Here is a 15,976-nt window from a genome sequence, read left to right as displayed (position 1 = left end):
AGGGCTCCCCTGAGCGTTGACATTGGCCTTGTGAATGGTTCTGTTTCCAGACAGAGGGGGACAGACAGCTTTAGCTCAGGGCTCTGTACAAGCAGGGTTTGCATCTTTTTCATCCAGCTGACAACTGCGAGGTGTCTTCAGGGACTTCCCAGCGAGCATCCCTTAGTGCGCCCACGGCCACATACACAGACACATGGATCTTATCTTCCTTGTGCAGAAATACTTCCACACCTGCACTAGAAGAGTCTCTGCCCCCACCCCTGCTCCTCAGCAGCAAACATGCACCTTCTTGATCTCCCACTGCCCAGAGTTTGCATGCTGTGAATGCTGGCAGGGGACCCCCAGCTCCTCGCCCCGCAGCCAGGCAGGTGGACAGCCCAGGAGTGGCAGGGCACTGAGTGATGCCGCATGTTTGTGAACTCGGAATTTTTGCATGCTCTATTTTTGGAGTCCGTTTTAATTCTCAAAATCACCAGTCTCTGTATCCCTCAGAAAGCCAACAAACTACAAAGCTTTGAAAGTACAAAACTGCAGCTCTAACAGTATATGTATCTCTGATTTTCTTCATTAATTGTTTCAACCTGTATCTTTTCTTTTCTTGCTATTTTTTGACCTGCTGGCTCTTTTTATTCTCTGTCAGTCTAGAGGGCAGGACTCATGGCTGAGGTTTGCGTGTACCAGGTGCTCAGAGGTAGAGTGGTAAATCCCATCTCTGAATGGGTAACAAAGAGGAATGGGGCATGATCTAGGGCACATAAAAAGCAGTTTCTCCATGGTAGGAAATCCTTTACATCTGGATAAATAGCCTGAACCTTTGAGTCAGCCTCCTGCTACATATTTGGTGGTGCTGTGGCCTTCCTTGAAGGTTAGCCTTGAAAAATGTGGGTAAATATTGGGTGATCATCAGTTGCACAGGCAGCATTTCAAGACAAATGGCAAAGATTTCATCAATAGTCTAGCTGGACAAAATGATCCTGACTTCTGTGGTGTTTCCATTTGCCAGGTGAGGTTGGTTTATGTGTGGAGGTGCAGTGTGAGCAGGGACTCCTCTCCAGAGAAAGCCTCCTCTCAGTTGCTTAACACTGAGGTTGTTTTTGGCAGAGGTGAAAATGAGCAGTGCTATTCGTAATCTGTCCTCTCATCTGTTCGTGTCTAGTTCTGTTTTCTGGAAAATCAGCCACTCTGAGCTCAGTGTCTTCCTTGCATGTCTTCCTAGGCATGGATTTTTAGTTGCTAAAGTCAGTGTAATTTTTTTCTGTTTTCTACTGAAATCCTTCCCACTGTGCTCCTCATTTCATCTCCCCTGTCTTGAGTTCTGCAAGGGAAAGGGAGGATGAAACAAAGTGTTACCTCAATATCTTCTTAATCTATTGGAGAGTCTGAAAAGGAGGATGGCAGACTGTGGTTCTTCCAGTCCAAAAGGAGCCTTGAACTTTGGGGTAGCTACAAGAGCATCTTTGTTTCCTGCATCCATCCTGAATGTAGTGTTACACACCCTGTGCTTTAGTAAAACTGTGGGTTAACTGTGAAGGGATGTAAAAATAATTCAGATGTCTTGTTTCTCTGGACCCTTGGGTGTCTGCCACCAATCCCCAGTGCACAAACCCTTGGGGCAGATGCCAGCACTTTGATGCAGCTCAGGCTGAGTGCTAAAAGCCTTCATCTAGGATGCACATAACGAAATAACAGCACACAACGAGGCAATCATGGAAAACTCAATGTAGGCAAATTAATAGGAAACTCCTTAGAAGCTGTGGTTTCTTAATGTACTAAACCAATGATCTTTAGTCAATAAATGCAATAACACATTCATTTTTAGACAGTAATGTAGCTACACCAAGGCAGATTATCAGCTGTATCGTGTTCTGCTTGGTAAGAGACTTTGCTGGCACACTCAGAGATGAGGGCACCTCTCAGTGGGAAGAGGAGGCACTCAGAGCAGTGAAGGGAAGGTGTTTCAGAGCCCTTCAGAGCCCTTCAGAGCCTGTGGCTCTGGGTGGAGCAGGTTCCTTAAAGGCTGGTTTGGGAATGATCAGCCAGCTCGGAGGGGCAGCCTGGCTGCTTTGCTTTGCCCCCAGCTGCAGAACAGCCGAGCTGGCAAACAGCAAACAGCCAGGAGGAGATGCAGGATGTGGCTGATGTGGTGTCTGACTGCACTCAACAGCAGTCTGGAGAAGAGGGCTGGGAATTAGGAAGAGATGGGTGATTATCACAGAATGCTGCAGGACAGCAAAGGCTCCAGACACGAGTCTGGCTCCAGTGTCCCTTCTCTCGTCCCTTTTGTGCGTTTCTCTGCTTGAGTGGTGGCTGCAGGGATGGTGCAACTCCAGCTTTGCCATCACAGCAGCAGTGGCTCCCATCCAATGGTTGTGGATGAGGAAAAGGAGAGGGATTACTCACCATGACACAATCCCTGGCTGATGTTCTGTTTCACTTACACCCAGGTATCTCTGTTTCTAGAAACTGTGTTCTCTAGGCTGAGTTCACCTTTTAACAGTGTTTTTTCTGGAATAGCTGGAGGCAAACCAGGCTTGAGCTGGCCCCTCTCTTGGTTTCTGTTTTAGTCATGGCAAATTTTGCATACACAGTTTTATTTTCCCTTCCTTCATGCCTCCAGTAATTGGTTTCTGCCTCTTACTCACACCAGCAGGCAGGCTGGAGCCCAGTGACAGTGACAAAGGCCATCACTCACTCCTGGCACTCCTGCCTGGTTTTAATGAGTTGTTCTCATATGCCACGAGCTCAGCACAAACTCTTGATTTAAAAAAAGCCCCTCATTTACCAACAGGAGACAACCTTTTTCTCCTGGCCACAGCTTCTCAGAAGAATGAGCACTGATACTGGTTGAGTTTGGATGTGGAAATGGATCTGAGTGTGTGCTAGTCTGCCCCATTCTGGCTAGCTGAGAAGAAAATGAAGTAATGGCTCAAGCAGAGTTTAAAATCAATGACAAGACCTTACAACTGATACTTTTTATTGATCTAAAATCACTGCTAATGTAATGAGTCCACATTTTTTTAAAGTGCTGATTTAATACTATAGAGAACTGGACTGAACCCCAAACCAGAGCATTTCAAACAGGAGCTTAAACCCCTGGCATCCTAAGGAGGCTGATGGCAGCTCATTTTGAAGGTCAGTACTTGCACATTTCTCTGCTGAGTGCTGGGCAGTTGGACTTCACCAAAAAAGTCCACTACAGCAGTGAACATCATCCAGTTTCTCCAGCATGGACTCTCGTTTTTTGACTGGCAACAGAGAAAAATCAGCTCAGTTTCTATCCTTTGTTAAATTCAAGTCAAAACCTGAATATCTATAAACCTCCCCCACAGTCAGCCTGAAAAGGTAACTTTTTGCTATCAAATCTGTTTTCACAGATGCCATTTGGAGTGGGTATGACCTAGAATTAAATCACACACCCTGTTAGGCTGTTGTGGCTTCCCCTAATCTGTGCCTCTGGTTGCAAAGCCACAGTTCCCTTTCCCTTCCTTCCCCTGGCACGAGCAGAGCTCCTGCCCCGTGCTCTGTCATGACTGAGAGTGTCCATCTGTCCCTGCTGTCCTCCCCTCCGTGTCACCAACACTCCCCACCCAACTGAGGCTCATTTACCATCCTGGAGTGACATCCAAACACCTCCCTGAGACACTCTGCATCTCTCTGCATGACTTTCTGGTTGAGTGAGAACATGATCTTGGATTAGCTGACATCTATCCCTATGTATGTCTGTATTTCTTTGGGATTTTTTCCTACCAGCTCCTGCAGACCCCAGCAGCATCCTCCTCTGCAGGGATTGTACTTGCATGTGATTCCAGGTGTCGTTTCCAATGAGGGAATTGCATGGCAGAGGGAAAAATTCAAATAATTGTTCATGGTGTCTCGTGTTGTCTATGTTAAAACAAAGAGGTTACATTAAGTGTTGGGTTTTTTTCCTTAGTGAGTACTTGGGAACAAAATCCACCCAGATTTTAATTGTTCATCAGATTGCTATGAGATTTTTTAATGTGTTGGTCCTCATGCTCTCAGGCTTGAAACTCTTTGCTTCTATCCCTCTCAAAGTTCAACCCTCTCTCTTTTGCTTTTTGTGATTCCTGCAAACATTGGTAGCACATTTGTTGTGGGAATGGAAAAGGGGCTCCAAGGAAAAGGCCCTGCCATACTCAGTGAAAGGCAACTGGTTTTATGCTGGGATTGGTGATGGGAGAAACTCAGCAAAGGATAGGGCACAAAGAGATCACTTTGAATCCTGAATATTGCTGTGTTGCTAAAGCATTTTTATGAAACTTAATTTTTAAAAAGGTAATTCAAAGGAATAGTGCTACTGAAACACAGTGGATTCAAGAAATATTACTCTGTAAAATCAACAAAAATAAAGAGAAAAGATCCAGTTGGCCTATTTAGAATCAAATGACAAAATTTCAATCTGGTTTCTAACCCAAGAAATTTTTAAGAATTTCTTTTAAACCTTTGGCTCATTATGTACAATGGTTTTGGTAGCATTAGTAACCAGGGCTTACATCCAGAAAGGTGTTTAGGCATGTGCTTGTTCCCAGATTCCTGTGTGGATTTGTACCTCTGACCTGGATTTCAGCTCTTCTGATCCCATGGCTTTCAGACAGACCCTGCACCACACTGGAAATCCAATCCCCAGCATTTACCTGAATTAAAATTCTTCTTTAATTGGAATAATTCTGCCTTTTTTTATTTAGTCATGAGCAAATTTTATTTTCCCTCCAATCCATCCTTCAATGTGAAATTGCTGCTGAGCTTGTGATCCCAGCCAGCCCTTCCCTGCAGCCCAGGGGATGCCCTCCCCACACAACTCTGCAAAACGCTGCCTAAGCACCTTTCTCTCCCTGTAAATGTTTGTTGTCTCACAATGTGAAGTGACTCTGTAAAAATAGCACCTTCTTACTCGACAAATCTGCTCCCTGAGTGTCCTCAAGTCACATCTTCCTTCTCTGGCCAGAGCTGGTGTCTGCTCCTGTCAGCAGGGAACAGCCGGCGCCTGGGAAAAGGGAGCAAAAAGCTTCACTTCAAAACCAGCAGCCAAGTTCTGATTGAAGAAACTTGGGCCAGTTTTGAAGGCAAAGAAGGCTCTGACTTTTAAGTTGGTGTTGCTGAAAGATGCACCAAAAGAAAAGCAGGTCTTTGGTTGGTGACGTGGAAATTAAAATTTCTGAAATGTTCTTCCCGCAAATTGCGGCAGAGGGTTGGCAGCAGAATGAGAAGTGGCTGCTGCAATGGTACAGAATGCTGGGAATTAAATCCCTGTCTTCACTCAGTTTTGATATACCTGTATATGAAATATTGGCTATTTGTGCAAGTATCTTGCACTGGTTGTCCAACCTCTAATCAGTGGAGTTTAATCATCGATTGCTATTAAGAAAATTTGAAATTATCCCAAACTGTTTGCAGTCTGCTTTCCCCAATGCTGTCTTTATAAACTTTGTGGTTTCATAAAGATTTACAAAATTGCTTTGGTCTTAAATTCTCACATGAAAATTCAACATCTTCATTTGGGTGAAAGGCTTTAAATGCAAATTTCAGAATTTGGAAACTAATTAGAGCTGGGTGGTCACTATTTCCTAGTGAGATCTTCTTTTCCAACCCTAATTGCAAGGATGCTAGTAGGGAAAAAAGGCATTAAAGTGCCATATTCTGGAGTTTTCAAATTCTGCTTTCCATGTTTATGACACCCATAGCAGACCCCCAGGGAGATGGCAGATAGCTTTTAGATGGGATTTTTATAGCATACAAAGGAGCTGTACAGTGTTTGTATTTATGTGTTTCAATATGTAACTGGATAAAGAGGAACTCTTTGGAATTTATAAAGGGGGCAGATTATGTTTTAAGAGGGAGAAAATACAGGAGCTGAAGAAAGGAAAAGGACAGATCTGAGCACCAGAAGTGAAGTGTTTGCACAAAAGTTTTAAGATAATGGTTTGGGGTTTTTTTAAATTGGTATTTTCTTATTAGCCATAGTGTTTTGGAAGGCAGTTGTGAAAGAAAAGCTTCCTAACCCGTGATCAGAGTCGATCAGTGATTTAAGGAATCATAACCTCATTGTTAATGTCATCCTGTCCCGCCAGCCCTGGCATCCCATGAGGGGCTTCTGTTCAAGTCCTCATTATTTTCTCTCTCTTACGAACCATTCCCATTTCACTCATGATGACGGAAACATTTCTACAATGCTTTCTCTAAAACAAAAATAATATATTGGAAAAATTAAAAAAAAAAAGAAAAGCCAACAGCAAAGCTACATGTCACTGCTGCTTGGAAGTGCTCTTGGTTTCTAATGGCTGGTGGGGAAGGACTGCGTGGTTTCCAGAATGACTCCTCCTGCTGTCTCCTTTTTGTCTTTGTTTCAACGTGTTTCTCTGAACAGTCAGAAGGTCAGTTTGAAAGATCGTGTCTTCTCCAGTCCCCGCGGTGCTGGCACCAAAGGGAAAGGCTCTCCACAGGCTCAGGGCATCAGGAGATCCCCCAGTGCTGACCAGAGCATCGAGGACAGCCCGAGCAAAGTGCCCAAGAGCTGGAGCTTCGGAGACCGCAGCCGAGCCCGGCAGGCGTTCCGCATCAAGGGAGCAGCGTCGCGGCAGAACTCGGAAGGTGAGGGCTGGCCCCACCCAAATTCCCAAACTCCCAGCTGGCCCCAACATCCTCTCCCTCCCCACCTAAGAAGGGCAGAGCTGCCAGCCAAGCTCTTTGGACTCCTTCCCCTCCCAGATTTTTAGCTTGGAGTAGCCTGAGCGTCCTGATCAAGTTGAAGATGTCCCTGCCCATTGCAGGGGTTTGGGCTAGAGGGCCTTTCAAAGGTCCCTTCCAACCCAAACTTCTCAATACTGATTAGAAGAGGCAAGAAAACCCTGTCTGATACCCATGATGATATTTCTATATATAAGGATGGGGAAAGGAGGAAGAGTCAGGCATTGGGACAAGAAGAAATGGCCTCAAGATGTCCTGCGGAGGGTTAGGTTGGATATTAGGAAATTTTTCTTCACTGAAAAGGTGTCAAACCCTGGGACAGGCTGCACAGGGCAGCAGTGGAGTCACCTTATTGGAGGCATTTATAACACATCTAGGTGTGGCACTTGGGGACATGGGTTAGTGCTGGGCTTGGCCATGCTGGGGGAATGGTTGAACTCGATGATCTTAAAGGGCTTTTCCAGCCCAAATGACACTGGGATTCACTGATATAGGGATGGGTGAGAGCTGCATTTGGCACTGCTAAATGTCACCTGAGCACATCCTGGGAAGTGCTCTCATCTGGATGCTCAGCAAAGGCTTCTCTGCTGCATCCCCTGGGGTTGCTGTTTGTGATCTGCCTCATCTTGTGTGACACTGGCACAGGAACCAGTAACGTGTTGTGTTTCTCCTTCCCTGTCCCAAACCCAGAAGCAAGCCTCCCTGGAGAGGACATTCCTGATGAGAACAAAAGCTGCAACTGCGAGTTTGTGACAGAAGATTTGACCCCAGGGCTGAAAGTCAGCATCAGGGCAGTGTGGTAAGAGAGGGAGAGGGGGGAAGCAGTCCAGGAAAATAAATTATAGAGAAAAATGAGAAGTGTAAAGCCCAAGAAGTGCTTGCAAAATCTGACGTGTGTGCTGCAGGCTGTTTTTCCCCTGGGTGGCCTGCCCTGCTTTACAGACAGTTTTGCCAGGAAGGGCAATTTTTTGCTTAGGGAAGGAATAAACGGAGAAACAGGAAAATCTCCCGCAGGGATGCATCCAAATGACGGTTCTCACCAGCTCTGAGATGTAATGCTGACATTTCTAAAAGTGGTGCAGAGAGCACATGCACAGATGACAGTCCAAGGGGCATCAGGGACCCCCTGGCGCAGACAGGGCTTCAGCCACCAGCCCCCGCAATCCCCTTCCTCTCTCCTGTTGCTGCATCCTCTCCCAAACCCACAGGGCTGGCATTTATTCCATTTTCCTTCCCAAAGCAGCTCCCTGCAGTGTTTTTGATTTGCCATGAAGCAGGTCAGGCTGCACCCAGGGACTGTGTTATGATTTTGCTCTCTGTCTCCTGCAGCATTATGAGGTTTCTCGTCTCCAAGCGCAAGTTTAAGGAGAGCCTTCGGCCCTACGACGTGATGGATGTCATCGAGCAGTACTCAGCTGGCCACCTGGACATGCTCTCCAGGATTAAAAACCTTCAGGCCAGGCAAGAGACCCCTCTCTTTGCTTCATTTTCCACTGCTTTTTGTTCACTGTGGAGGTATTGCCAGGAGACAGACACTTCCCTTTGCAGCTGCAGCTTTTTCTTCTCCTTTTTAAGACAAATCCCCAAGGAACACATCAGTGCTTATGGCTGGAACCCACAGGGATAAACAGGGACATGGGCTGCCCTAAAACTCCCTTACTGCCCATCTCAGGACATACAAAAAACATGGCTCATCCTCCTGCTTGATTTTGGGAGCTTTTGGCATTATGGTATATCCCATGGGAAAGGTGGGTGGGTGTCTCCATGGTCCTCCTGGCAAAGGTTTGGTGCCCCAGTGGTAAGGCTCATGTGGGTCATTTGGTGTCTTTCTGGGAGTGAAATAAGACAAGATTTGGTGTCCTGGCTGCCTCAGACACAGAGAGCAGAGAGGAGGCAGCAGCTCCCTCCCACTGCTGGGATGCTAAGCCACTTCAGGAGGAATCCCTCCTTGGATGGCACAGCCTGCTGAAAATCCATGCAGATGGGAATTTCTCATCCAAGCTCACCGTAGGTGGGTTTAGCTGAGCTGCATTTCAGCTTCTGTGCTCAGGTTTTAGGGTGAGATGTGTTCATTTCAGTAGGAGAAGGGATGTGGAAAAGGGACAAAGGGAACAGAGAAGGTTCCAGGTTTCTCCTGGAGAGAAAAAAAAAAGAAAACCCAAACACATAAGTTTGATTCCTTGAACAGAGGATCAGAGTTTAATCTTTTAATCTGACCACTCATTCCCCAGCCCTAACCCCAAGCCTCCAACACCCCAAGCTGTGTTGGCTCAGCAGAAGCAGCTCCAGTTCTGCAGAGCTTGAAGGACACCCAGAGCTGTGATGGGGCTTGGCCATGGGCAATCTCCAGTCAAAAAAATACACCATTTGCTTTTACACTTGGAGAATGAAATTGCTTCCCTTGATGGCTGTGGCAGTCCAGCTTCCCCTAGAAGCCATTGAGGAAGTTTTCCTTTAATTTCAGATCCATCTAAGTCCCTGGTAGTCAGCAAATGTGAGGGAAAAAGAAGTGTTTGTGCATGCAAATACTGACATGAACCTCAGGAAGAAAGTAGGAACATTGTCTTGGGAAAAAGAGGAATCTCTGTTCTGCCATGAATCTCTCAGAGACCATTTTAACTCTGCTATTTTTGATGCAGAGTTAACTTTCTCAGCCCTGCTGCACACTATTCTTTTCCCAGAAGGAACATTTTCCCTTGCAATGGAGACCAGAATATCCTGGAGAATTTCCTCTGTGTGAGCCTCTCCTGTTCAGAACAAATTCAGTGATCATAGATCCAAGATGTGTAGCTGAATACAGAGGAGGAAGAAGAGGGGGAGGGAATTGAGATTTCCTAACTTTGGCAACCTGAATCAAGAACCCTTGAGGCCACCTCCACAGTGGGTACTGGGCATAGGGGTTGTCATCTCTGCTGGCTCCAGGGGGATGCCTGAATCCCCAGCACCCTGAGGGCTGTGGCAGATTGCCTCTCCACCCATCCAGGTGTCCCAGTCCTTCAGGGGCATGTGCTGCAAAGACAAAGCACTTTGGTTGTCTGCTTTTTTGGGGAGGTTGGGGTCAGGAATTGCAGTTTTCAAAGACCAAACTGGATTCTCCTCTTAGCTGTAGCTCTGGGACTGTGAGGATGAGGTTCTGGGGCTGGACAAAGCCACCACCCATCCTCTCACAGGGAAGCCAGGAGGACCAGGAGCTGCTTCAAAAGCAGCTTGGATTTGGGATCTAAGGCTACCAGGCAGCTTCACTGGTTTCAGTGTCCCCACTGACAGCAGATCAGTGGTGGTGGTGGGAGCAGACCCCTTTGGGGCCACCCTTGGGGCACCAACAGGTCCCACGGCTGGGGACCTGCCCAGTACAGCTGGAAAAGCTCCCTGTAGACAGGGCCATGCCCAGTGTTGGACCCTGCACCCATACAGGGCGATCCCAGGGAGGAAGTCACGGGGCACCTGGGAGAACAGATATTTTAACATCCCTTTCCTTCATCAGTCAAAGCTCAGCTCAGCAGGGCAGGCTCTGACCTCCCCTAGGCAGGGCTTTGGTGGATTAAAGCATCCAAGCACATTTCTGGGGTGTTTACATGCACTTTCCTCTCTGATCAGTAAAGCCTCTGTCACTGTGTCTGCAATGTGCTCTTTTCAGTGTTGTGTTCACATTGTCTCGTGTTCCATCCTGACACCTTGCCAACCATGGATGTCTCCCATTCATTGAGTTATCCAGTCCTGCAGCGTTCCTCGCCGACTCCCAGCAGCTCATGCTCCCTCAACTAGCTGAGGATGTGCTCTCTAGCACTGGAACTGAAAGGAGGATGAATATATGTTGTTTCATATCCAGCCACCTCAATGGGATATTGCCACACATACACAAATATATTCCAGAGGGTAAAGCATGGTGCCTGTTATATCTGGGGCGGGGGGAGCTCCTGATGATGTTGCAGTGGTGCCTAAATCTCCAAATCTTACCCTGATTTGGGTAAGACTCTGGTTTTTCACCAACAACCAGGTGGTAGGAGAGAGCCTTCTGTTTCCAGCGGAATATATTTTCAGATTCTCTCTCTTTCTCTCCCTGTCGTTCTGTTTGTCAGTTGTTTCTTTCTTTCTTTTCTCTGACCAACTTTTCTCTACGTGTTGCTTCATTATGCATTTTGCTGGTGTCTTTTTTTCTTATTTACTTTGCCAGGATAGATATGATTGTGGGTCCCCCACCCCCTTCAACTCCCCGGCATAAGAAGTATCCAACCAAAGGACCCATGTATTCTTCCAAAGAGTCTCCCCAGTACTCGCCTAGGTTAGGATTCACCAAAATGCCGCTTTCTCTGGAATTTTTTTTTTTTTTCATTTGCTTAATGTCAAACCCCTTTCATGCCAGTTATATGACGGCATTTCTCACTTAGCAGTGCAGCCTGCTAAATCATGACTCACAAGGGTTTGCTGCTCTGGGTGTGCTCTGATTTGCCTTCAAGCCAGAGGGGAACAAAAAAGGGGATGTTCATTCAGTCATCAATAACCATCAGTTCCTTCAGCGAGCCTATTTCCTGTTTGCAGTCTTCTTTGAGGTGCTGAAAAATCAAATTATATCTTTTTAAAAGATCTCATATTTTATCAGGCTGTCTTTAGACGTAAAAGGTGGAATATTTACCCACAAATCCAATATAAAGTGAACAATCCACTTCCCGAAGGGTGACACCATCCACACACAAGCAAAGGAGCCTCTGCAGCTCTTTGGACAATGAAATGAGTTTATTTCAGTGGGCAAAGTAAGAATGAAGTGTTTTGTAGCTGATGGATGCAGTGGTCTCTGTTTCTTCCTGGTGCCACTCTACTGACAAAGGAGAGAAAAACTGTGTTAAAATACCACAACCATGGCACTCATATTCTGAAAAATAATAAATCAATCCTGATTTTCCAAGCAAAAGGAGCAGGAGTCAAACCCAGCCCTCAGTCACACAGTGGGATAGTTCTCATTAAGTTCTCTCCCTAAGTAAAACCATATCATGTAGTGAGGAATATATTATCACAAAAATTCCCATTTTAGGGCATTCTAAGGTCTGGGCAGCAAGGCCATGAGCTGGGCTCTATTTTCTCCTTGTGCTGAGACCACTAGAGCCCACAGCAGGCATAAATATTTGCCAGAAAGTCATTTTCCATGTAGAATTAGTGGGTGATTTTTAAATGCAGTAAGCTTAGCCTCAAATATTTTTTTCCTAAATATATTTGCCTCCCTAAGAGCTAATATGTGACAAATCTCTTGATTTTTATTTAAGCTGCTCTGAGTAATCTTCACTAGAGAAATGTAAGTAAAAGGAATATTGAAAGCTTACCTTTTCCCACTCAGCTAGTTCAAACATGAAAAAAATAGAATTTTCTAGAAGCCCAAAGCTTTACGCTTGAAAAAAAAATGCTTTCAGAAAAGTATTTTTCCCATTCCTCCTCCCTGCCAAAAGAAGTTTTGAAAATGAAATAACCTTGTTATTTGCAGAAGCATTTCTATTTAAAAACAAAAATACATATTCAAAAGGATTTTGTTGTATTTAAACTTTTAGATGATGTGTCCAAAAAGCCTTCACTAAAAGCCAGATTTTCATGTGAAAACTTGTGCCTCACACACAGCAAAGGTGATTGATGGATCTGAGGGGAAGAAGCCTCAAACTGGGATTTTTATTTTATTCAGTCCAAGACTGTTGCTGTGTCAGCTTCATGCTAATGGCTTTCCCCTCACTGTTCATACAGTTTCTAATACTGATTAAAAAATCTTTGCACATGCCCACGAGGCTCCTGGGATGTTTAGACTTTTTTTTGTAATTTCTCCCTTTTCCAATGATTTTTTTTCATTTCCCCCTTACCAAGCTGTGGGTGCAGAAAGCAGCAGGGTACAGAAGGCTGCTGAAATCTCTGTTCCCACCCATGAAAAGGTTTGTGCTGCACTTAATTTTTGGCAGTTTTATCCTTCCACAGGCACCAGCAGCACCTGTGAGGTGCTCAAGGGGCTGATGGATGGGAGCCAGAGCTCTGGGCAGCCCCAGGATCCAAAAACCCTGGGTCAGGCTCTGCTGCTGCCATGATCTCTGTCACCCCAACACCATGTGGGTCTGTGCCATGGGGTGTGTCCTGTCAGGTCCCCATGGATGGCTCCAGCCTCTCCTTTTCAGTCTGCACCCCCTGTTTTAGCCAAATTCTGCCCAAACATCACGGCAAGGATGTCCCATGAGCTGTCTTGACCCTGTGAACTTCTCAGTTCAGCCAAAATCTCTCTGCAGGCAGCTGCCAGCAAAGGCAGGGGGATCCTGTAGATGCCCACAGCTGTGGTTTGGCTGATGGTGTTTGCTCCATGCTCTACACACAGACAATTTGGATAAAATTCCCTTGATCAGATGATTTAGCCTAGAATAGGTGCAATCTCAGCTGTAATTTTTAGACATTTGTTGATCAAAATTTGTCCAGAGCGAGATTTATTGCCAAATGAAGGGATAAATAGCCAGTCCTGTGACATGGATGAAGGGGGTTTGGCTTCAATGCCTGGATTGTTAACAAAAATTTATAAGAGATAAGGAAAAAAAAAAAAAAAAGACTTGACTATCTATTCCCAAACACTTCATTTTTATCTCATTTGAGCCTTTTGATGTCTGCTTCTGGCCCAAGGGTGACTTATTACACCTCTTTGCATGCACTGTTAGCATGAAGCATAATGAAGCATGAGAAAACCTGCACTGTGGCTGATGCAAGAATTTACATTTTTTTTGTATCATTAGAAAGAAGGAAAGACAGCAAAGCCCACTTTAAAGAGCAATCCCCTCTTGTCTGTCCCTCCCAAACTGAGGCCCAGCAGAGCCAACCAAGGACAGCAGATGGCACAGTTTGTCGTGCATCCTTAGAAATCTCGGAATTCTCTTCTGCCAGGGAAGGAACAACATGGGCCTGGCTCTCCCAAAGCTTCAGCTGAATTCTTCCCTCTGCACATGTGCATTTGGCACAGCAAAAATAAGAATTGAGAAGACACAAGCTTCCCCATGGGTGTAGTGTAGAGGTGGGTTGGGCACCTCAGAAGACTCTTGGTCCTTTGTCATGCTGTAAGAACATAAATTATCCCCTTCTGCTTGCTAGAGTGGAATATATTCTTTCTTCTTCATCTTTTGAGCTTTGTTGCCCAGTTTGGACAAAACCTCAAAATCTTGTAATGGCTAAAAGGACCTCCTGCTCTTGGGTTGGGAGGAATTTCCTCTTTTCTCTTGTACTGGATAAGGCACAGATGAAATCTCTGTGCTGTGCTGAGGGTGGGAGCACTCTCCTGTGCTCCAGCTTGTGCCATGGGAAGCAGAGGGGTGGGAGACCTTGAGACTGGTTTCTCCCATAAAGAGAGAAGCACTTGGTTCACCTTCTTGTCCCCTCCCTGCACTGAAGCCAGAGGCCCAGAGCTGCCCCCTGCACCATCCCTGGTGCTGCCCTGCTCCCAGGAGAGATCTGGCTCTGCTTCCTCAGGGCTGTGGAACACAACCACCCCAGGAGTCAGGGCTGTGTTCAGGTATAGACACAAAGGCAATTAATCAAGTGGGAATTCTGGGCTCTGGTGTCAATGGTAAAATGGGAAAGGGCTTCTGAATGCTTTATGGATGAGCTCTGTGAGGGGCTTCAGCCCTGCTCCTAAATCCCAGCAGGTCTAAAGGCAAGTGGTGTCCTTGAAGGTGAGCAACAATTTATTGCTCTTCTTAGTGATCACTCCATCTGTGAAGTGCCAGCTGGCCCCTGGGATGGGCCATGTAAGGTTCACTCACTGGAGAGCTCTTCTCTTCAGCTATGAAAGACAGCTAAGTCCTGCCTTGATTTCTGCAAGGTTAGGGTTAGGGTAACAAGACTCTCTCTGTCATTACAATGCAATGTTGGGCTCTCCTCTCTGTGTCTGTCCTGCCTCCCTGCTCCACTCCACAGCTGCTGAGGGACAGCTCATTTCCATCAATGGACACATTCCAGTGCCAGTGTGGGTGCTGGATGGGACAGAGCACCCTGATTGTTCTTGGCCTTCTGCAATATTCAATAACATTTAGACTTTGGGCCTCTTTAAACTCATGTTCATTGTTTTACCAGTCTCCTTGCTTGTGCATCCAGGAGAGGAGTTCATACAGTGGCTGTACCACGCCTTGACTTGTGACTCCCCACCAAGGTAGCCTGAGGTATCCAATTTAACAGCTCCTTGCTTTCATGGTAACGACACTGTCCCAGGATTTCTTGTGCTGTATGTCCTGTCAGTAATTGCATCCCTCGTGGGGAGTTCCTGTAAATGTCAGTGATTTCCTTCTCCCATTACAAGAGAGAAATAAGGCATGCGTATTCCTCACACTTGTAATTCCAGCACTTGGTGCTCCTTGTACTCCTGTGCTTATATTGCTAAGCAAAGGATCAAACATGGCTTTTGAAGCAGAACAGAATTCTGTCACATCCCTGCCCAAATCAAGTAGCTTCTGGGATCAAAGCTAAACTCTGAAACGATTGTTGGCTTATATTTCCTGTCTTTGGTGTGATGTGCTCACCCACTTCATCTCTTTGAGCCAGATCTGGTGCTGTGAAGTGCTCTTGCTCTAATATAAGCTAAGGGAGCCACGCTGGTCCATTCCCACTGGTACCTGTCCCTCAGTGTCAACAGCCAGCATCCAAAGTCCCTGTCCAATGTGAAGCAAACAGATGGCTCTTGTGTTGGAAATAGCCTCACGTCTCATTCCTTTCCTTGGTTTTTGTTTGTTCATTTTCCCCTGTCTGTCTGTGTTCAGCTCCTTCCTTTTCCTCCTCCTGGTGCATGGACCCATGGCCCACACGGCAGAACTGCGTAAGAAGCATTTTGAGTTTTCGCTCAAGATACCTCGACTTGGTTTCAGTCAGATTAATTAACCCTTCTTTCCCCCTGCCACCCTTATGTTTGGTGCATTATGCAAGAGTAAAGTTTGCCCAGCACAGAATTAGTCTATAAACCTGGTGCCATTAAGAAGCTATTCCAAAAATGAATTGCTCCCTGGTCTTTGGAGGGATCAAGCAGCTCCACTGTTTACTCTCCAGAAATTTGTATTTGATGCCTTTAATAAAATTGAGTTCCAGCTTCCAAACTGGTTCTGCCCTCCTCCTTCCTCTGCATATGGAGCTGTTTATCAACCCAGGTGTTCCATTCTGGGAATAAGGAAGTGCAAATGTGACATGTGTAAAGAAGTCAGTACCAAATTATGAGCCTGGTAACCTTTCCTGGCTGATTTGGCAGGAGCATCCTCTGCTGCTCCCAGCTGGGAGCCCTGCTAATAAA

General features: G+C 46.0%; 1 protein-coding gene across 11 annotated transcripts in view; it reads left to right on the top strand.

Annotated features, from left to right (window-relative positions):
* Positions 1 to 15,976, top strand: part of KCNQ2 (potassium voltage-gated channel subfamily Q member 2) — a 73,378-nt gene that overhangs the window by 45,629 nt on the left and 11,773 nt on the right. For 4 of the 11 annotated variants that reach the window (XM_033074940.1, XM_033074943.1, XM_033074942.1 and 1 more), the window contains 4 exons: positions 6,383 to 6,606; positions 7,393 to 7,501; positions 8,032 to 8,163; positions 10,877 to 10,984. In XM_033074940.1, coding sequence (XP_032930831.1) covers positions 6,383 to 6,606; positions 7,393 to 7,501; positions 8,032 to 8,163; positions 10,877 to 10,984 — 573 coding nt within the window. The remainder of the gene's footprint in view (positions 1 to 6,382; positions 6,607 to 7,392; positions 7,502 to 8,031; positions 8,164 to 10,876; positions 10,985 to 15,976) is intronic. The other 7 variants (XM_033074948.1, XM_033074947.1, XM_033074945.1 and 4 more) reach the window with 4 other exon arrangements.

This window comes from Catharus ustulatus, chromosome 17 (genome assembly GCF_009819885.2).
Source record: "Catharus ustulatus isolate bCatUst1 chromosome 17, bCatUst1.pri.v2, whole genome shotgun sequence".
Classification (NCBI taxonomy): domain Eukaryota; kingdom Metazoa; phylum Chordata; class Aves; order Passeriformes; family Turdidae; genus Catharus; species Catharus ustulatus.
Note: the sequence above shows the minus strand (reverse complement) of the source record. Positions and strands in the feature narration are given on the sequence as shown.